General features: G+C 36.6%; 1 protein-coding gene across 1 annotated transcript in view; it reads right to left on the bottom strand.

Moving 5' to 3' along the window:
- Positions 1-4,907: 4,907 nt before the first annotated feature.
- Positions 4,908-22,858, bottom strand: part of KIF26B (kinesin family member 26B) — a 330,120-nt gene continuing 312,169 nt past the window's right edge. The window contains exons 13-15 of the mRNA XM_032214888.1: positions 10,661-10,860; positions 8,981-9,131; positions 4,908-5,519 (exon numbers count right to left, since the gene is read on the bottom strand). Coding sequence (XP_032070779.1) covers positions 5,371-5,519; positions 8,981-9,131; positions 10,661-10,860 — 500 coding nt within the window. The 3' untranslated portion in view covers positions 4,908-5,370. The remainder of the gene's footprint in view (positions 5,520-8,980; positions 9,132-10,660; positions 10,861-22,858) is intronic.

Genomic DNA, 22,858 nt, shown 5'->3' with positions numbered 1-22,858 from the left:
AAAGGTAACATGAAACAAATATACCAGCTGGACTTCATAATCTGAAGAATAAACATGTTTTTAAGTGTAGTTTCTATAAAATGCAGCATAATTAACCAGTTTATTCAGATAAAAAGTTTTATTTGTGATGAGTTTTGTTAGTTAAGTTCTAATTCTTGTGAATAATTGTGCCAAACACATGAAAACACTTTGTTATTTTTGACCATCTAGTTATTCACATGCACACGCACACACACACACACAAACACACACACACTTAGGTACAGTATCATATCTGTTTTTCCATGATACAGCTTGGAAATACAATTCAGGAAAATTGAAAAACTGGTTAGAATGCACAGCAAGTAAGAAAAAGTGTGCTAATGTATACTGTTGTTTCTGAGCCTCATGTGGATCAGTATTTCACTCTTCCTCATCAAACTGCCATTTAGGAGCAGCTGAATTTTGCCTCCAGGAGAAAATAGGTCATAGGGGGAACAAGTCAGATTTGGAAAAATTAAGTCTCTCCCAGCATCACAGCCCGAAAATAGATTGAAGAGTTATAGCTTTTTTTAAAAGCACCCAAACTGTACATCTCTTACGTTTAGTTTAGCTGTAAGATTCATTCTGTAGTATACATGTGAAAGTATAGTCAAGTCACTTTTATAGTTCCTAATTCATTAAATCACACTCACAGAGATGGCCTGAATGTATCATACATTAACTTCCACACTAAGTGATGACCAGATGTAACTACTCTAAATGCCAGGTAGCCTTGCAACTGTTTTGTTTCATGTTGTACTAACAACCCATCTGCTTTTATTTATTTTTCTGGAACTTTAAAGAAACTTGAAAAAAATACAAAAGAAAAGGCAAGGGGGCAGATTTCAAAGAAAAATAATTCCATTATCTGAAAACATGAGCATAGACACTATATATACTTTTTTCATTGTTAGCCCAAATTGTAATTGATAGCCAATGAAGGAGCTACTCAAACTCTAAGCCTAGATTGAGTACAAATTTAGCTAGATGTTTATCACACTTTTACCATCAACTCAGGAACTAACACGTTCTTCTTCCATATCAGGAGAATATGGATAACTGAAATCTTGTATGAGAAATTTTGAGTAGAAAAGTGAACGATAGAAGTAGTAGTCAAATAGAAATACAAGTAGACACCAATGGCTAGAAAAGTCACATCTGTCCTTTTTATAACAAGTCCCCCCAAAGGGTGATCTTATATTTATTAATTCGATAATTAACCCTGTTAATCATACTGAGATGTATTTAAATCTTATAGGCATCTTCTCAAATACATTGTTGTGATATGTCATAGAAACAATGTTCTTGTTATTCCCCCATAAATAAAAAATAAAAACAAACAATGCAGAGGTCCAGAGCAAATTATAAAAATCATTAGTTTCCCTGGGGGTGGCCTCTTGAAAACATTCTATGCAGCTCTTTGCTATTCCCAGTAGGTTCAGTTAGAAGATTTTAGCATTTTATAAAAGGATTTTGTGATCAAGCAGGACAATAATATTTCAGATTAATCAGTGCATGAGATGCTGAAAGTATTAGAACTCTACTTATGGAAATTTGTTCACTGGGCAGAGCTGGAAGGAGGTATATATGCAAATAATGCGGTGAAAATGACATTGCATGAAGCTATTATTAATTTACCTACTGGACTTGCTGCTCTTCTTCCTACTCCTCTCTTTTTCTTTTTTGGATTAATTTATTAAAGAAGTTTTTATTTTGTAAAACAATTCACATTTAAAAGACAAAATAAAGTAAAGAAATTTGATAAGTAAATAAGAAAGTAATGAAAAAAGACAAAAAAAAGACAGAGAAAAAGAAAAAGATATACAGTTAATTTACAACAGTTCGTTTAGTGACTGTTTGAAGTTATAACAGCACTGAAAAAAGTGACTTATGACCATTTTTCACACTTATGACTGTTACAGTATCCCCATGGTCACATGATTTACATTTGTATGCTTGACAACTGGTTCATATTTATGATGATTGCAGTTTCCTGGGATCATGTGATCATCTTTTGCTACCTACTGACAAGCAAAGTCGATGAGCAAGCGAAATTCACTTAACAACCGCAGTGATTCACTTAACAAATGCAGAAAGAGTCATAAAATGAAGCAAAACTCACTTAACAAATTTCTCACTTATCAACATAAAATCTGGCCTCAATTATGGCCGTAAGTAGAGGACTACCTGTACAGGGGTGGCTTCCAATTTTATAACAGTTATAAATGCATTTCTATTTTATCCACTCTTTCTCTCTCTGAGGTTACCTTGTGGCTCACTTTTTTCATATTCTACCATTTCCAATAATCAAACCCATAAATCAAACATTCCTTTTTTTTCCCAGTTTTCAGCAAAAAGTCCATAAAGGGATTCCAGTCATTAAGAAAACTTTGTATTTTCCTTTATCAAACAAGTCATTTCCCCACCTTTTCAAATTCTGTCCTCTTTGCCAACTATTCCTCCATTGAGGGCTTTTCAAAGTATTTTCATCTTTCTACATTTAATAATCTTTACTCTCTTCTTCCAACTTCACTGAGAACCATTCTGGTCCACAGAGAGATGGCCATTAGGAATAAAGTCAAAGGCATATGCAAATTAAAGCATGAGCCCTCTTAAACAGTAGTTTTATTTTTCCTGTAACATTTTTAATTTTAAGTCTTAATTAAATGTGGTAGTCTTAGTAAATACCAGTAAAAATTCTCTATAATATATCACTAAAAGCCAATTTATTCAACAATGGGTACAACTGTCTATCCTAAGTTTACTTGAAAGCCTTGTACTGTAATTCTGAGTAAAATTGGTTAGAATTCCACTGCTTAGGTTTCCATGCCAAGGCTCTAGTTTTTTGGAGTATAGGATTGGTCTTTACAAATCTAAACCATTTTTCCTTTTAATTTAGGCAATTGCATACATATACAGACCAGACAAATCAATCTGTTCCATGGGCAACATGAATGTGATTAACTTTTAATACAGTAAAAGACAGTAAATTGTGATCTTGTCAATTAATACTGCCAGAAGTTTCATTTTATTCCTAGCATTAATTTGTTCAAAAAAAGGAAGGGAAAAAAATTCTGAGTTCACGTTATAATGATAGCAACGGTGGTGAGGTGTCTATATTTTCATTTTAGCCCTATGAAAAGTATAGTGAAACTTAACCATGAGGTGGAATGTTCTGATCCAAATAGAACTTCACATGTCAGAAGCAATCTTTTATATCCATAGTCCTAAATAAATGGAGAATCCAGCCTGCCAAAAGGAATTCCCCAAACACTAGTTTCCTTTATTTTAAATAGTAGAATCTCCCAGATTTAGAAAAAGAGAGAAAGAGATCAGGGTAAGGACTCTTTTTCTTAACTCTAGCCCTTTTGCTGCCACAAAAAAAATCATATTTTCTTTCTAAGGACTATGGATTGAAACCTTGGTGTGTGCCATTGTTATGCTTCTAAACATAAGTAGAACTGTATCAGATGAGATCAAAGTTCTACCGTTCTAGCCTGCTATTTCTCCTACTGCCCAATTAGAGGTATCAAGGAAGCCTACAAGTAGGATAGCAAGGCAAAAACACTAGTATTGAGGAAATTTATATAAGCTACATAACCTACATTGTTGACCAAGTGCTTGTTTTTTTTTACTTTTAATTCATTTGTAATTAACCTTTTTTGTACATAGTTCATTCTATTTATGCATATAGCACATATTAAGATGCATAAAATGAAGTGTCTTCTAACACTTTCTATCACTCAGATGGTCTTTAACATTAATAAAAACAATGCAGAAAAGAAAGAATCCCAAAGCAAATTAATTGACTTGGCGAAAACAATGAAACAAATTAAAACAAGAGGTTTGGGATTTAACTAGATAACTCTACCAATTTCAGTCTGTATTTTACTTTTCACAATGCACTTCTGAATATCTTTTGTATTCTGACTCAGCTGGATAAATAACATTAACCAATTTATCATTTCTGTTGTATGGGTAAGCAAAGATCAGCACACAGATAGGGAGAATTATGGGGACTGGTAGCACAGGATCAGTAATTTTAATTCTAATGCAAATAGCTTCAGCCTTTCTGTGGAAAGGTTATGAATACTTGCAGTTTTCAGTATTTTTATCTGATTAGACAAAATCTAGAATTATAAAGATTCCTTTGAGTAACAACTTTACAGGTCTCCCCCCACCCTTTTCTTTCCTTTTCAGCAAAATTGTTGTGTTATGGTGACCATCCCTAATTGAGAACAAATTAGGTATCTGTACAGTTGGGGAAAAACATTAGATGGTGATAATACGTATAAGCATACAAAGGTTTCAGAGTTGGCTAAACAGATTTACCAATTAAATTCTTGAGCATATAAATATGAATGGAGTCACAAGTTATCTCAACTTGAACTTGAGGAAATAGTTTGACTACATGACCTTCCTTAGGTCCTCCCAATCCAACTCTATGATTGCAATGCTAGGAAAAGTTTGTATATTTGGTTAAATAGTAACAAAATAGGAATATGCATAACAATGTATTTATTTCAGTACCTCAAAGGAGAACATATTACAAAACCGTGTGATACCCTATTTTCTTAGTGCCAACTGAAATCTTATCATGTTGTATTTTTGTATTCTCATTTTTGTTTGTACTAAGAGCTGGGAAACCTCTATTACATAATACATCGGTGGGATTAATCCAGAAGTTTTAACCTCCCCCCCCTTTGAGTGGTCTTACTCTGCTCTTGAACAACAAAAGACAGTTAACATTTATTTATATGCTGTATCGGATAAGAAATATCTCTACAAACACAAGTTACGTAGAAACAGCAAGTCAGAAATAGAATAAAACACCAAGTGAAAATAACAGGCTGTAAATACATTTCAAAAAATGTGATCTGTTTTTTTTTTGTCTTTTTCTTTTTGTCGACTAGCACCATCTGTACAAGAAATATGAACATAAATGTTTGGATAATAAAGATTTGCAAGGCACTTCAGATAGTTTCCCTATGTATTTTTACTATACTGGGGCTCTCAGCAACTCCCTACACCTGCTTCTTCCTCCCTCTTCAGTTATTGATGGGCTGGGGGGGTGTGGTTGGGGGTAAATCATTTCTGCAGCAGTTCCTATGTACAAACATGTCCTCAAGATTTCTCAAAGTGCTCTTTCAGGCTTGAAGAATCCACATCCTTATTTTCAGCGTCTTTGCTTTCCAACATATATTCAGCATCATTTAAAAAAATCCATCTTCTCGCACAGTCAAAACATGGCACCAACCTTCATCCTCATTCTGGGTCTTTGGGATATAAGTTCAAAAAGAAGGAAATGGGTGTCTGGCAGTAGTCCAAAAGATTCTTGAGGTTAATTCTTCATCGACGTCTGGAAGAGATGTCAAAGCAGGTGATCATCATGAGGTGGGCCTTGCAATAATTGACACGACTCTCTAACCGCTCAGTCACACATTCAAGAGCCTCCAAGTACTCCAGGGAATCCAAGTCAAAAACATGTTCCAGATCAACTGTAAGAAAAGAAATAAAAACTGGTGGAGAAACAAGACTAACCCAATTACTGTCAGAAAGAAAAATGCAAGCTCTATCTTGCAAATTGAATGATTTATATTCATATATGGATACTCAACATTCAGTGAATGTACTCAACATTCATGAGTACAAGAATCTATTCACTGCTACTATTAAAAATATATACAAAAAATACCAGAATTCATGTTACTATTTGCATAAGGCAACTTTGCAAGCCATTGAATTATCCACTTGTTTTTCTAATTTTCACTGGCTGGGTTGCAAAAAGCTATACCTAGTAAAATAAAATCATTCCATTTAAAAAAAACAAAAAATATGCCCTTTTTAGGTTGTTTACTTAGAATGAGTTTTCATGCATTAGCATTCCTATCACCAGATGTTTTCAGTCATTCATCTCTAACCTGGTTTCCTCTAGATGGCACTTGAAATTGAATACATGTGGAAGAAAACAGGCTGAAGAAGGCTACCAAAACTGTTATCCTCAGTTTGTGGGGTAGAAAAGTTGTGGAAGATTAAAAAAATAGAAAGTGATATTTGTAGCCAAAGGCAAAATGTGTATTAGATTGAAAGAAGCAATACATTCAAAATAATAGTGATTATATTCATGTTTTATAGTGATCTGTACTGTATTTATATATTAAATCTGTACACTACAATTTACCTGGAAGCATAAGGCAGCAGACAAAGCACTGCTTTCTATTGTTCACAAAATAGCTAGATTGCTCATTGTTCATGAATGATTCTTTATTAAACGAGAGTGAAGAATTAAGGGAGGTGCCACAGAATTTAGTTCTGAGCTCCCTACTTGTCAACAACTGTATTAAGGGATGAAGAGGCAAATGGAAAGCTATCAAATTTGTGGCTGACATAAAATTAGATAATGTGCTAATCATCTTAAAAGACAGAAGTAAAGTTAAAAATAATCTTGATTACCCTGAGCTCAGGATAATCAGATGTAATTTAATAGAGCCAAATGCAAAATTCTTCACTTAGGAAACAAAGGATCAACCAGACTAGAAACCATAACACTGAGATTTACCCTTCTTAGGCATGAAAGCTGGCTGGGTGACTTTTGGCTGGTCATTCTTTCTCAGCCTCACAGGGTTGTTAGTGTGGAGAAAATAGAGGAGGGAGTATTAGGTATGTTCGCTGCCTTGGGTTACTTATAGAATAATAATACAGGTGGGATAAAAATAAATACATTAAAAAATAAACAAGTGCTGGTTGGATGACTTCAGACAGTCATTCATGCCCTAATCATTTCACAGCTCAACCACTGTAATGTGCCACACATGGAGCTCCACTTGAAAGTCACTTGAAAGCTTTCAATGGTCCAAAGTACAGGGACTGAGCTACATTGGGTTGCCAGTATAATTCCAGGTATGATTCACAGTCCTGGTTATTTCCTATAAAGTCCTATGTGGCATAGGGATGGGTTATTTGAGGGACTGCCTACTTCCTATTGCTTTTGCCTAGTCAATGTGGGTCAACAGTATTGACATACTCCAGGTCCTTTTTATTAAACAGTGTCATATTTTGGGACCCAGGAAACATGCCTTTTCCATCTGGCACATGTACTTTGGAATGAGGTCCCTGCACGATCAGGGATCCCATCCTGTTGGCATTCTGGAATGTGACTGGAGTGCCTTGTGGATGGATTCCGAATACAGTTTTCTCATGAGTGGCTACATTTCCATCTTGTGCATTCATTTGTATTTTGCTATTTTATTTTTATCCTGTCTTGCTATGTTGTTATATTTGCTATGCTGCCTTGCTTTCTTCGCTATATTGTGAAGTCAGAGCCTGGCAATTGGATGGTGCCAAAATAATAATCATTACCACTGCCGCCACCAACAACACATTGGTAACATTTTTGAAAAATATCTTGGAATAGCTGATTATTAGCTGAATATTAGATAATGGTAAGTTCTGGATGCAAAAAATCCAAATATGGGTTTTTTGCAGCCTGGGGAGGGTGAAAACAGCCTCCCCTGGCACCCCGGAGGCCCTCCAGAGGCCAGAAACAGCCTGCTTTATGATTTCCAGTTGGCCCAGTAGGTCCATTTTTTGCCCTCCCCAGGCTCCAGAGGCTTTCTAGGAGACTGGTGAAGGTGAAAATGGCCTCCCCTGTCCTCCCCCCTCCGTAGGGTCAGGTCCATTCCCAAACTTCTGGTTTGTGTGTTGGGTGGTTTTTCGCTCTCCAGAGGGCAAAAAACGGCTGAAAATCAAGGTCGAAAATCAGCTGGAACTGACAGGGCAACGCCTCACGTGCCCTCAGAAATGGCTCTGCTTGCCACCTGTGGCACATGTGCCATAGGTTCGCCATCACAGGACTAGACAGTCACTTGTCTGAAATGGTATAAGTTCTCCTGCTTGAGCAAGCGGCTGGATTAGAAGACCTCAAAGGTCCCTTCCAGCTCTATTCTATTCTAATTCAATGAACATATATTTAGGAGATAGTGGAGGACAGGGGGCCTGGCATTCTGTGATCCATGGAGACATGAAGAGCCATACATTTTGAAGAAAAAAAATTGTTTAATTTTTAAATTTAAATGTAATTGTTCCCCTTTATTTTGCTTCAATTCACCCCACTTGTAGTGCTATGCTTAATTCTAGTTATTACACTTCAGGAGAGATTTGGAAAAACTTCTGAAAAAGACCAGGAGGATGATAAGGGGACTAGAAACTAAGTTCTATGAAGATTAAAAATTCTCAGTATAATAACACACTTATTCCAGAACCTAGAACATAAACACATAGATTTAAGTTATTAGAAGGCAGATTCCAACTCAATTTTTTTTAAAAAAAACCTAACCAATAAAAGTAGTTTAGAGTAGAACCAATTACTTGGAAAGGTTCCAGTCTTCCCTTTCATAGTTACATTCATGCAGAGGTAAGATACTTATCTGTCAAAAATGCTAACATTCAGTTTCCTAAGCTAAGCAAGGGGTTGGACTCAATAACTGAAGTAGCTTTTCAAACTCTGTGATCTCTGTTCTTTCCTGACTATATATAAAGAATCGGATTAATTTCTGATTAAAAAGTCATTTTGAGCAATGGTTAAATTTGCCTTATAGTATTATTTAATAAGCGGAGAGCAGACTTCTTGTATGTCCGAGTGAAATGAGGGCAGAAGAGGAAAAGAAACCTCATTTTCAGAAGCTGTGGACTGAGACGCCTATGCGTTAATCTGGTGATGGCAATATTTCTCACTTCTCTGATTCAGCTTTTGAACAAATACGCCCACTTGCTTCCAATGTCACAGTTTAATGGAAATTATGTGGGAACCGTAATAGAATCACAGACAATCCAAACCTGCTTGAGGTCAAATATAATTTCAAGATTGAAATTTTACTTGCTTTAAAAAGAGTAGTGGCTAAGCTGAAATTCCAGTAAAATGTTGTTGCAAAGAATTAACCGAGGAGGCATAAAACCTTACATTCACTGAGCCATTTATTGGGATCCAACATCAAATACTGTTTGGTTACTTCCAGCTCTCTCATTAACCACTCGTACTTGGCCTTGACCTCTGCAATTCGCTGCTGCCGGTGCTCCAAGATTTTTAGCTTAGCGTTGTAGCAAATCACCTCCTACCCAGCAAGACATATGAGAAGAAGAAAAAAGAGTAAAGAGTAAAGATGAGACAAAACCATTTCTCCAGGACAATTATTTCTCATTTGGTAGGAATCAGAAACAAACTTAAGTTAAATTATGGGGAACCAGTTACACAAATAAACCTTGGACATTTAAGGGATGGTGAGTAATAATGTTATTGTAGCACATTAAATCCTTCCAAATGGATTTTTTAAAAAAAATATTTTATTTTATTCTCATTTTTATTTCATATCCTAAACCAATTACATTTTCTGCAAAGAAAAAGGTTCATTATCAAGGTTACAATTCCAAGAGTGAAAGCAGAAGTTAAGACGAAATGTATTATTCCCACTACCATAGTTCCTGAGAGGAGGTATTTGTAAGAGAAAATTACTGGGGAAAACACTCAATTTCCTTTTAACCTGAATGAATCTGAATCTAGGAGTGAGTCACTAGAGCAAAAAATGGTCTTTCCGGACTACTCACCATAAATAACAGCCCTCCATTCATTATCTTTGACAAGTGATCAGGACTATGGATATGTCACCATACCATCCGCTATAGATTTTCAAATGTTATAGGTGGCATTGCAATCTTTGGTTTCAAGAATTGAAAAACAAAACCCTTGTCTTTCAATTTACATTACCTAGTTGGCATTCTTCAGAAACATATATAGTCTAAAAGGGATGGTATACTGAAAGCTTTTGAATCAGGGTTTCCTGTGTACCCATCATTCTTATTCTGATTAATGTAAATCTGATTCTCTGGACATTGTTTCTTTGTGTTTATAGAAGTGAGCATGGACTTGTGGATCAGATGAGGGTGTGAGTACAGGTAGTCCTTGACTTATGAGCATTCATTTAACAACTATTCAAAGTTACGGTGGCCCTGAAAAAAGTAACTTATGACTTATGTTGCATGATTAAAATTTGAGCTCCAGGCAATCGGCATGTATTTAAAATGGTTGCAGTGTTCTGGGGTCTTGTGATTGCCATTTGCGACCTTTCTAACAAGCAAAATCAATGGGATTCACTTAACTACTGCAGCAAAAAAGGTCATAAAAATAACAATCACATCACTTAGTGACAGAAGTTCCAGTTCCAATCGTGATCATAAGTTGAGGGCTACCTGTCTAGTTATTGAGGCAAAGTTAACCGTCATTATTTCTTGCAGCATGCTACATTTTTTTTATTTTTTTAAAAAATGTTTCTTTTTTAAAATGTTGGTATTATCTGACTGGATTTGACTGCAAAGGTTACATACATACAAATAAATATCAACACCGTTTCCAGAAAGCTTCATGTACAGCAAAACAATATTGTTCTTAGCAGAATTCCCAGATCTCTTTTATGAATTGTTTTTATGGAATATTCTGGGTTCTATTTGAATTTAGGATCATGCCTACTTCACTGGATATATTTTAAAGAGTGATTTGCAAATGTTACTGAAAGCATCTACAAATAAATACACAGTAACATAAAACCAATATCTGTCCTTGTTAAAAAAAATATTTGTATAGCCTCACATTGTTATCCCCCATGCGCCGTCGCTGGAGCCGTTCCACATCATCAATTTCATAGACTTTGATTTCAAAGGGCTCTCCCATCCCTCTCTGGGCACTTCGCAGAGGTCCATCTACCCAGCGTATGGCTGGGCTGGTAGGCTTCCTTATAGGAGATGTAGTGTCAAGCGACAAAGCTGGAATGAGTCTCCGTCTCTGAGAACCTAAACAATGTTAAGTTGTAAAGTGTTGTTGTCAATGGACAAACCTTGAATACTGTTGTATTTTACTGATTCCTACCAATAATTCAATATAACATGACAAATCTACAAGCAATTGCATATAATCATTATAACATGACATTTCTCTCTTAAAAGTCATTTGAAGGATAATCGAGAGGAAAGAAGCATTGTAGATAACTTTTGTTTGCAAGATGATTGTTCATTTCATAACACTATGGATGAGATTAGATTCCATTTCACCCAATCTCTGAATTTCTTTGAAATATCCTAAGAATCAGGAAGTGGGTAGGTTTTTTTATCTCCTGTTTATGCTATGCAAAAGAAAAAAACTGAAAAGTTACAAAATCACATACCTCTTATTTATTAAACCAAGCTCATCTTACATATATATTCACATGTTATAAAATAAAATCAGTAACATTTAAATGAATTTAAAAATACAGGCAAGGGAAACCACTGGTTTTATGGGGGTGGCTTGGTGGGTCATGTGACTGTGTGGGTGTGGTCAACTTTTTTCACTTTTTAAAGCATTTTTTTACTGCCGGTTCAGGCGAATACGCAGGAAACAAATTCTTTAAAAAGTGGTGGTGGGGGGGAAACTTCTGACGATCACGCAGCTCATCTGTGAGCTGCGCGATCGTCAAAAGCTCTTTTTTCACTTTTTAAAGTATTTTTTTAAACTACTGGTTTGGGCGAATAGGTAGTAAAAAATGCTTTAAAAGTGAAATGAAGAGGGTCCGATGATCGCATGGCTCACAACTGAGCTGTGTGATTGTCGGAACTTTTTTTTTTTTTACTACTGATTCACAAGAACGAGAGACAATCGTTCCTACCGGTTCAACTGAACCAGGCTGAACCGGGAGGATTTCACCCCTGTACACAGCCCAATTTTCTAAGTAGTCCTCCAAATGGACTCTTAGTAGTAAAATACTTGCTACTCAGATTTGGAAAACTGACTTCCTCTGACTATTGTATAATTGGTAGAGACTGAGTTTCTTTCCAATGTTGCACTATACAATTTTTTGCAACTGTAAAAATATGTGATGTATATTTCTATTCTACTTCTCCTGGTTTTCAACCATTGATATATAACTTAAAAGCTAAGCATGAAAAAAAGAATATTTCAGAATCAATTTAATAAAAAAATTAACTTCTGGTCAGCAGCTGACTAGCCTTGTTTGATCTTGAAAAAAAAAATAGTAGGGCAAGTCCTGGTGACTTTGATGGCAGACTACAAAGAAGCACCAAGAATAGTTAGAGAATCTGGACACTATGTTGAACCAATGCTGCATTTTGAGCAGCGCATCTCCTACATTGAGCACAGAACACCAGTTATTTCTTTAAAAGATCCACAGGTTTCCAATACATGTCAAATAACTGTTCAAAAATCGATTATAATTCAACCCTATGGGAAACTGCAACAATATCTGTACTATTGTGGTTAACATTGCAATCTACAATCATTCCTCAACCTGATGTCCTTCCAATGTTAATTATGATTACTAGAATTCTTACAGGAACTATTTCACATTTTACAAGAGTTCCAAATACACAGGATATAAGCATGTCCAGGATTACAGTGTAAATCTTCTCCAATGTAATAGATTTAAATGATTTATCTAAAAGTCCTCACTAAAGTTTTTGGTGCCAAATATACTTTAAAAAATTGGAAAGTTGGAAGTAACAACCCCAATAAAATAATACATATTCCAATGTTAGTATTTATTCTTGTTAATAAATGGAAAAAATAAAAAATGGGGGAAATTAGTAACACCCTGAATTTTACCAATTCAAAATTCAAAGAAAGACCAAATAAAATCTAACAATGATCATCTTAAGAAGGTTTGATCTATTATGATGATGGATGAGTTAGTGCCCCTAATACAACTGAAATCTTCAAAGATTATCGTACATGGAGTCAATGGCAGATTAAGGCTCACTGGTACCCTAAGCGCTGACAAATCTTGGTGTCCCCTTCCTTTGTACATACTGTACAAATCTTGTTTTTTTCTTCTTCTCAACTTTGTGGTGCCCCCTTTGGGCCTGGTACCCTAAGCATATGCTTAGTCTGCTTAATGGTTAATACACCACTGCATGGAGTAATGATTCTGCATATTTGAAACTGATTTTTTCCACTTTTGGAAGCCTATCATGCTTCACAGAGAAATCAGGCTTTCTCAGATAAGGAACACACAAATGAGTTTGAGTTTGTTTGGACCATGACAAAATGAAATTCAAGGGCAGGTATAATGCTACACCAGAATAGTTTTGAAAACCAGTGACGTTATGATTACAATTTTAGCCTCCCAGTTTGTAGATCATACCAGCAGCATATCAAAAGGGAAAAAAGTTTGCTTCAAACGTACACTGCTGTTTTGAGAAGGGCATTATGATACAAAAAGTTTCAGGTACAGCATGAATTGAGAAAAATCTACTTTTCAATGTTGTAGGCAACACAGAAAAGGAAAGGAAGGAGAGCAGTTAGTCTCCTTCTCTTAGGGCAAGTGGCAGGGGAGCTGTATTTGCTTTTCCAGCTTAACATAGTGAAAGGGAGAAAAAAATTATAGATGCCTTTTACCTCTAGCCGAAGGCTATTGCAGTCACAGTCTGAAGAGAGATTAAGATAATTTGGCCAGGAGACTCTGAATCAGACTTTAAATTATATCCACTGGTTGTTAAAAATTACTCTTATACCACTGAAAAAGAACACTCTAAGTACATATTATTTTTAATTCAAAATAATTTAGGTGCGTTTCAGAAATATGCTCACTAAATTTAAGCATGGGTTTATGACAATTTAACATATAAGGTTGAAAAAAACCTTATTTGAAATCAATTGACTAAATCCGTTTGTTAACCCTGCATGTATGTACTCAGGCTCCCAATGCTGTGTACTCATATTATGTTATGGACCAGGATTGTTAAACTTGGTGTCACATTTTTGTCACATGACGTAATGTGACTCCCCTCCCTTTGCTAAAATGGGGGTGGACATGGCCAGCATGTGACGCATCCAGCCCGTGGGCCGCAGGTTTGACACCCCTTCTATAGACAATTTAGAAGAATACTTGGGAAAACAGCAGATAAAATATAACAATAGAAATTCTGGTTCTTGTCAGGGTCTTTTGCTTTTTATGGAGAGGAGTTACGTGCATTTTCTGCTACAAATGGAAAAACTCCTCAAACTGAATTAAAATAAACATTTTCTCCAGAAGAGAACAATAGATAGAAAGGCAGTTAAGTAGAGGGAAGGAGCTACAGCCTGTTTATTCTGCTTCATCATTCATTTCAGATTTTTAACAGCCGTAATAAAACTAACTCTGTTCTATTTTCTTCAAAGCCGGTCATTTACCTTTGTGAACTCGGTTGAGCAGAATCCTATGTACATATATTTGGATTCCACCTTTTGAACCACATTTGCAAATATTTATTAGTGTAGCTGAAAGCAATGAGTAACAATTCCCTACTTCTTACAGAGATAGCGATCTGAAACTCAATCCATTTTAAGTAAGCAGTGGTTAACAAGCTGATTAGTTAGACACTATGAATACAGTGAGACTTAAGGAAAATCTGCTGCTTTAGAGTTCCTCTGCTTAGAAAGGATTAAAAGGAACTAAGCCCTTTTAAACTCAGTAGGGCGTACTTCTAAGTAGACAAAACTCTCACAGTTTATCTATTTTGCTTAAGATGGATCATTAATATTAGTACTCCACAGTAATTCAGAATCAGAGTTCACAGAAATTCACAGCAATACAAAAATAGATTTTCTGCATAGTTCAAGAAGTGTCCAGTTGAAGACATACGGTATGTATAAAGAGGCTCAGCTGGGATAAAACTACACTACCTTTACTACACCAAATGATTCTGAAGAATATATAAAGTGAGATGGTAAGGTTTGCAAAGGCTGTAATGTATTGTTATACATTGATATACATGCTATACATATACTCCTGGAACATCAGGAGATTTGAGAAGGTTCTCACCCATCAGTGTGTCTATTCATAAGATAATATGAGCCACACCAGACAGTTCTCCTATTGCGACTCTAACAATATAAAAAGAGGCCTGTTTGTTTTCAGCTTCCAAAGTTATATAGCTCCAATGGCCAAATTGCCCATGAGGAAATTTCATTTAGTGGCCTAACTTGATTGACTGTAATTTCTACCACCTGTTTCTGAGAGGATCAAGTAATTCCTTTAGGTGATCTCTTTTGGTCAAAGTCTAGCCAGAAAAGAAATGTAACAATAAATAATGTAATAGTTGCAATGCAGCTGTAGGACCATAACTAGAGGCCTGTTATGTGGATTAAATATCATGTAGTAAAAGGAGAAGAGGAACAGAGTTAAATCACACTGGTGCAGAAGTTTTACAATTTGAATCTTTCCATACCATTCAGAAATCCTGTATAGCAAATCTAATATAGTATGTGTGCATTTTCATATTAAAAAATTAAAGAATTCAGAAATACATATTTTTCTCTTAGGACAAAATGACATGTAATGAAAAACAGAAAGTTCAAGTTACTCCTAACTCTTGTATTTTTACCCACCCTGTACATAATTCTTCTACAAAGAGTGTAGCAGCTTTGAAATGCTTATAGTTGTATTACATTAAATGGGCTCTACATGGGGTTACTCTTGAAGTGCATCCGGCGACTGCAGTTAGTCCAGAATGCAGCCGCGCGAGTGATAGTGGGCGCACCGCGGTTCGCCCACATTACACCTATCCTCCGCGAGCTGCACTGGCTACCTGTCAATCTCCGGGTGCGCTTCAGGGTACTGATGACCACCTTTAAAGCACTCCATGGTAGTGGATCTGGGTACTTGAGAGACCGCCTTCTGCCGATTACCTCCCTTCGACCGATTAGATCGCACAGACTGGGCCTCCTCCGAATCCCATCCGCCAGTCAATGTTGACTGGCGACTACACGGAGGAGAGCCTTTTCTGTTGCAGCTCCGACCCTGTGGAACGATCTCCCCGTTGAGATTCGTACCCTCACCACCATCCAGACCTTCCGCGCAGCCCTTAAGATCTGGCTCTCCCAGCAGGCCTGGGGATAGGTTCCCAATTTACCCGCCCGAGTGTTGACTGTGGAATGCAAGTTGTGTTTTATTATTTTATTTTGGTCACTTATTGTTTGTTTTTTGGTACTGCACTCCCTTCCCTGTGATTGTAAGCCGCCCTGAGTCCCCTCAGGGAGAAGGGCGGCCTATAAATCTTAATAAAATGACAAAAATGACAAAAAAAATTGTTGAATATTTGTTTCAAAGTGTCAATATATTTTCACTTCGAATAGGGATTTTAAATTCCTAGGTGTCCAGCAAATGATACATTTATCCTCTGGATAAGTGCATGGCTTATCTTGGAAAGCTTAAGCATGGGGCAACAGTCAGTACTTGAATAGGAGACTCAAGGGAATTCCAAGCTTGTTGGAAAGACCTCTCACCAAGAGCTCTTCAAATATATCCCAGAAGAAGACAGGGGCAACCTGATGCCATACTGTTGTCAGGAACACTCTATGTTTCATGCCTTCTGCATGCAGGAAATATGGCCAGGTAGGACAGAGCTGCTGTCTTCAAGCAGTGTTAGAACTTTATTCCAGTTTTTCTCCTGTGACTTCATGAGTTATTGAAATACCAGTAGAAAAAGGATGGCCACTGTCTTGAACCTGATACAATATGGCTGAGTCTATGGTTCAGCCAGTGTAGCAACATCTAATGGGTACAATAATATAGAAAGAGTAGAAAATAAACATGTATTTGAATAAGGATGGCTATTTTTTTGATGAATCAAAGATATATTGATACATATCGTTCCTTTATTATGGAAGTACTTAGCATAGCATAAATATATGGTTTGAGTTTCAGTAATAACATTGGTCCTTTCACTGGGTTGAACTCTGAGTAAAACCCAAAGAATCATCAAAAACAATCAACATTTTAATTTCAGTCGATTTGCCAAGAGCAATTTTTTAGTTGTGCCAGTAAGTCCATTCAGCCAGGCGCATCTCTCTTGCAACTGCTCTGCCTACCTTCATTAATTTTAAGGCCTGCAAATGAGCTTTACTGTCAGGAGGCAGCTCCTCACTGAACATGGCAGATTGACAAGTAATTTGGGAGAAGTCCCAGAGAAGGCGGTGGTAACAGCAGGCAGTGCCCAGTACTCCAACCTCCCAGTGGCGATTCTTTTCCCCAAACATTTCACTTTAGTGAGGCTGGATTTCAACTCGTGATTGCTCTGCCAGCTGTCTGATGTTTATGTATCCAGAAATTAGTTTCAGCTGATGATTGGCCCAAGCATGCTAAATGTTTTCCTTTCAATGAATCAATACTATTCTTTTTTTTCCTTCTCTTCCAAAAGATGAAGCAATTCTGACATACAATTATATTCCTTTAAGTAAATCCAAGCAAGCTAAGTCATCAGATTTTGTTTGTAAATGGTCAAGCACTGGCCAATTCAACTAAGGTATGTCCCATGGAACTTTCCACCACATTACTCCATTGTTACTTCCTCTGTTAAAACCTGACTGTGTTTATGAAAAACATGATATAGTTGAGTTTGTAAAAAGGGTTCATCTTTTCAAAGCTGGGGGGAAGGAGGGGAGATAGAGAGAGGGGGGAGGGAGGGAGGGAACATAACATCCTACCCTCCAAGCACAGACGTTTTGAATCTCATTTTACCATCTCTACATCCTGTTCAGCCTTCAGATTTAAAAAGCTCCCTAAGCTCACAGATGTATCAAGGCCTTCTATACTATGAACTTCACTAGAAATGTAAACCTATCCCCTGTATTATGAATTACCACCTCAACTGCCATTGTCATCAGTTGTGATGAAGAAACTAAAAAGCAATTATGCTTGATGCTGTTTGGTTCAAGAGGATCTTGGTTTTAAAACCAAATAACACATGTTGTCCAGTGCAAAGCCAATCATCATTCTTTTGCTTTCTGATTCATCTTAAAACAGGAGAGATTCAATATTATTTTTTTGAGCTGAGAAGAAATTATACACTTGATTGGTTAAACATTTGTATTTTTGCATCATCTGTCAAGGACTTGGGGACTTGTATGACATATTTCTTTATTACCTTACAGATCTTTTGGATTGCAACTTATTAATTCTAGGTTAGAAATTTTCCAGATTCAATTCTGAAAATCTCAGAAGAGAAAATACTTCCTATATTATGGATACTTGAGTTTTTGAACATATTGTATTATTGCTTTTCTGTCATCCAATATCACAAACCTGTGAAATAAGCTATTAAAAAAAAGAACAAAGGGGAAAACTCATATTTATTTTATTTGTTTTTTAAAAAAATAAAGTATCTCCTCTTAAATAACTAACTAATAAACCTGATTTTCAGAGAGCATAGCTGAAAATTTTAAGTCATTACAAGCAGAGCTGACGAGTGAATCAATTCTTTATAATTCCTCTCTGGATAAGGAAGGAAACTGAGACTGCCCACAACTGTTCCAGTCAGTTGCTCCTTATGAGGAGACCGTACACAGCCGTCTCTGTTGGGTTTAGCACTTTGGAAGATGAGAGAGTGCCATCTTCTCTCAAACCATACTTGGCAACTTCTCAGTCTAGTCATCAGTCTTGGATTTTCCCATCCAAAGACTAACCGTGTACAACCCGCTTAGATTTTTGAAATAAGTTTAAATTGCTAAATGTGCTTAGTTGAATACGTCATTCCCATTCTCCCCTGCCCAGTATGCTATATGGACTAAGTGTGTTTAATAGTCACAGCATGCAGTATAGGCAGGAAAGTTAAAGTTTTGCTCAAAGAGAAAACATGGCTGGCAACCAGAAGGGCACACAGTATAACCTAATTGCATTCCTGCACCCTCCTTTACATTTCAAACCCATTTAAGCTTGAATCAGTCTCTCCATGAACACACTTTTGTTAAGATTTGTTAAAAACAACAATAAAAGAGGTCATGTTTAACCATACTACTCAAAACCTGGAAAACTCAAGAATTGGATTCTCTCTGAAAACAGACATCCATATAAACTTTTGTGAGCTTATATAGCAATGATGTTGAGCTAATATAGCTCTGAACAATTTTGAATTTCTCAATTTCACTGGCTAATCATCCCCATGAAACAACCAACCAACAAGCAGGCAGCCTGAAAGATTCTATGGTGTGTTCTCTTTCTGTAATAAGCTGTTCTCTGGACTGGACATAAATATCCATGTCTTAAAATACCAAGCACACCTCTTTTCTGAACTGCCTTGCACTAAATTAGTTTTATCATCAATAAAAATATATTATTCAGGCAAACCAAGTTATTTGATCTGCCTGTAAAATGGATATGATTTATAAAAAGAAAAGAGTATCTATGAGAGGGAGGAGATAATGAAATTTCTGCATAGTTTTTGAAAGCTGTTTCAAATGATATTTACTCCATGTTCAGGAGCTTGCAAAGGGTTGGAAACATCTTAAGGGATGGGAATTGGAACCCAATAAATAACACATTGGAAAAACCCAAAGCATTTGTGAAGATTGTTTAAGAACTTGAGTGATACCTTGAATGCATATGAAAAGCTTAATTGCAGGTTTACTTCAATTATGATTTTACCACTTTTTTCTCCAAAATTTTATGTCTAACAATGACATAACTGAAAACAGGATATGCGTAATAAGCAAGTGAACTTTTTGTAAAAAGGCTTATGTTTATATCAGTTTAGATTCAAGAGTACTTTGGATATATATGTGTTGAAATGTGGTAATATAACATCAAAATACAGATTCCCCCCTATGCTGGTTACTTTGCTTTTTTCTCCAACATTTTCTGCAATTTAGCTCTAGGATCAGGAAGCAGGTTCTTCCCCCACCCCTCAACACGTACACACTTATCACTCTTTGATCAGCAGACATATTTTGTGTAGAAGCAGAGAAGCCTGTAGATGGTTTAATACAATCACTTTGTTTCACTTCCCACAAATCTTTTTTTAAAAAATATTATATTTCAGTTTTGCATTGCTGCAATAACACTATAGCTTCACCACATTTCCTCCAGTATTATAAAGGAGCAGTGAAGTCACGTCTATCTTCCATTATCATCTCTTCCCCACCCCCAGAATGCTCACAGTAGTGGATATTTTGATTTTTCCAAAGTCAGAGTGAGTACATAGCTCCTCTCAATATTACAAAGTTCTCCTAAGTACTGTAGGTAATCATCCTTTAGTCCCTAGATCACTTTGCCACTTACCCGCTACTTTTTTATCACTTCTCAAAGGATCTCAGGTATTGAATAATGCACTTACAAAAAAAGGAAAATTTTGTGGAGGCAGTGAGACAAGAGTAATTGTTTGCACAAACTGATGGAGCTTCAAAAAGTAATGGTAAAATTTAACGGTGTTCATGATTTGCTTAAAAAGTCTTTGTGGCCTTTTTTAGTGGGAACTGATGTCGATTCATATTGATCATGCCCTACAGCTAGTATTTCTGTTAATAATATTCATAAATAAACCAGACAAGGTCACCTGACCTGAAATGAACATATTTACCCCATCATATTCATTATGGCAATGAGTATTCATGACAGGAAATCAGGTAGGTTCCAGTGCTCTTATCAAGCACAGGTCAAAATAGTATCCAAATGGAAATGCTGTGCTTCCTGATTTAAAAAAAACCCCCTCCTTTTATACATTGATACAAATCAAGAGAAGGAGATCACTCTTGAAAAGGGGAAAAACTAAAGTACTGTACTACACTTTTCATCCAAATTCAGTGTAAGCAGAGCGCCCTCCCCCACCCTTTGCAGCTCAACTTAATCTTGGTCAGTTCTGCAGTCATTTTTTGTTTTTATTATCTCATAAATCTGTTGACATAAAAAAGAATGTGCTTTCACCATCTACGCTATTTACTGTAGGGGAAAAATACAAAGAAAATATGCTGGGAAGCAATAGATTGTATCAATTCATAAGCCCGTTTCAGGGAGGGGGTAAAGAGCCTTTGTCCTAATTTTTTTCCAGTATTTAATACAATTAAATACAACTTGTTATCTGTAAATTGGAAACCAGTACAGAGAATTCAAAAGACTGGTCTAAACAGCTACCTTCTAACTCAATATTCAGGTTTAATCTTACTCGCCCATTGCACATAGCTTTCTTTGCACAATTCAATCGAGATGAACTTTACACATTATGCTGAAGATCAATAGATGCAAACTCTACCAGGGTAATAGGGCAAGTAATTCCCAGGGAGTCTGCTGCAAGGAACCTCAAGGGTCAACCCATCCAAATTCCTGCATTATTGCCAAGGTTTGCTAGACCTAAACCATTTTTGACAAACGCTTATTATACCCTTCTAACAAACATGTAATTGGTGTATGTCAAGCAAGAGAAATACCTCCAATGTCACCATGGGTTGACACCGAATGCCTTGTTTTTGGTTGAGAATCTAACAACAAGGAGAGCAGAGGATTGCGACATTAACATGGGATGACTAGCCTTTTTTTGTTTTAGCAGTAGAATTATTGGTAGAAATCTGGAACTGAATTTTCTATCCAGCCTACTTTTGTTCAGGAACCTATTCATTTACATTCTAGACTGCTATCTTCTATATCATGGGAAACTAGTAAGCTACTCTACCAGGGGTAGGTTCTGGCAAGCATTACTGCTGGTTCGCTCGTGTGTGTGCTGCACACACATGCGCAGTGCAATTAAAATTGTTCTGCAAATGTGCAGATCTGAAAAACAAAATGGCGGCACCTATGGCGCTGCCTGGAGAACCAATTCGGGGGCATGGCAGGCCTGGGTCACTGCCAGTTCCAGTGACCCAGGCCACTAAACCACTACCGGTTTGGCCAAAACAGTCCGAAACTGTAGGAATCCACCACTGTACTCTACGGGTGGCATTGATTTTACCCTCCCCCATGGACTTCTTCCACAAGGGCACAATTATTCTACATTGCAATATGCATCTTTGTTTGCTAATGTAGTAAACTCTCCTTGTTGAATGGCAGTTTCTTGCAGATGATAATGCAACTGCAGCATGGAAGACTACTCAGACTGAATCACAGCCTCACCTCACTTTTTCCTACTAGGAAGCAATTACAAATGGTGCCAATGGCGGATATGCATTTTATGTCTCTCCTATCAAAGGTGGCTTGAAAACCATTTTCTGGAGGAAGGTGATACAGCTGAGATTCAATACAGAAAAGGTCTTTCCTCCTGCTGAAGATGAAAAGGACACATTTCTCACTCCCCTTCCATATTCTGAATGATAGTGCTTTCTTTGAAAGGGAATTAACTGAACTGCATGTATTTTAAGATACTGTATGTATTTTGAGAATTTATGGATCTCAACCAATATGCTGAACTATGAATGAAACCAAGTTTTGTTCTGGTGGGAATTTCTAGGGATTGCAGAGAAGTTTAAACCTTTAGCTGCCTACAACATGCTATTGGCAGAATATAGGAACAAGCACGAAATATCTTCTCTGACTGAAGCCTCTATAAAATAATCTACAGGGAGCCTTGTTTTGTGTTTAGGACTGTTTGCCAACAGGAAGCTAATGGTAGAAATGGGCTCTTTCAATGTATTGCACAATGCCAATTCTTCATTTTAAAAAGCCCACACATTTGCCCATGTGCAGAATTATATTTTATATGTCAAATGTAAAATACAGAATTATATTTTACATGCAAAATTCCCTCCGTTTGATCTGAATTTGAACCACAACGGAATAATTAATTTCTCCCTCCCCAAAGCCTGATTTGGAGTGGAGTCTCTATATATGCAGTTTACCTTTAAATCAGTCTCATTGTTGATTGATCTATTGCTAAGTTTGCTCTTAGAAATAGGTTTAGATAGATCAAGATTTACCTAGTTTCATCAATTTATTCAAGCAGATTTCAAGTGGTTTGGTAGATATTGACCAATGGATCATTGCTGGATGTGATTTGGTTTCTCTGGGAATAATTCAATGGTATATGAGTCAGTTTGGTGTAATAATTAAGGCACTAGGCT

Source organism: Thamnophis elegans, chromosome 4, assembly GCF_009769535.1.
Source record: "Thamnophis elegans isolate rThaEle1 chromosome 4, rThaEle1.pri, whole genome shotgun sequence".
Taxonomy (NCBI): domain Eukaryota; kingdom Metazoa; phylum Chordata; class Lepidosauria; order Squamata; family Colubridae; genus Thamnophis; species Thamnophis elegans.
Note: the sequence above shows the minus strand (reverse complement) of the source record. Positions and strands in the feature narration are given on the sequence as shown.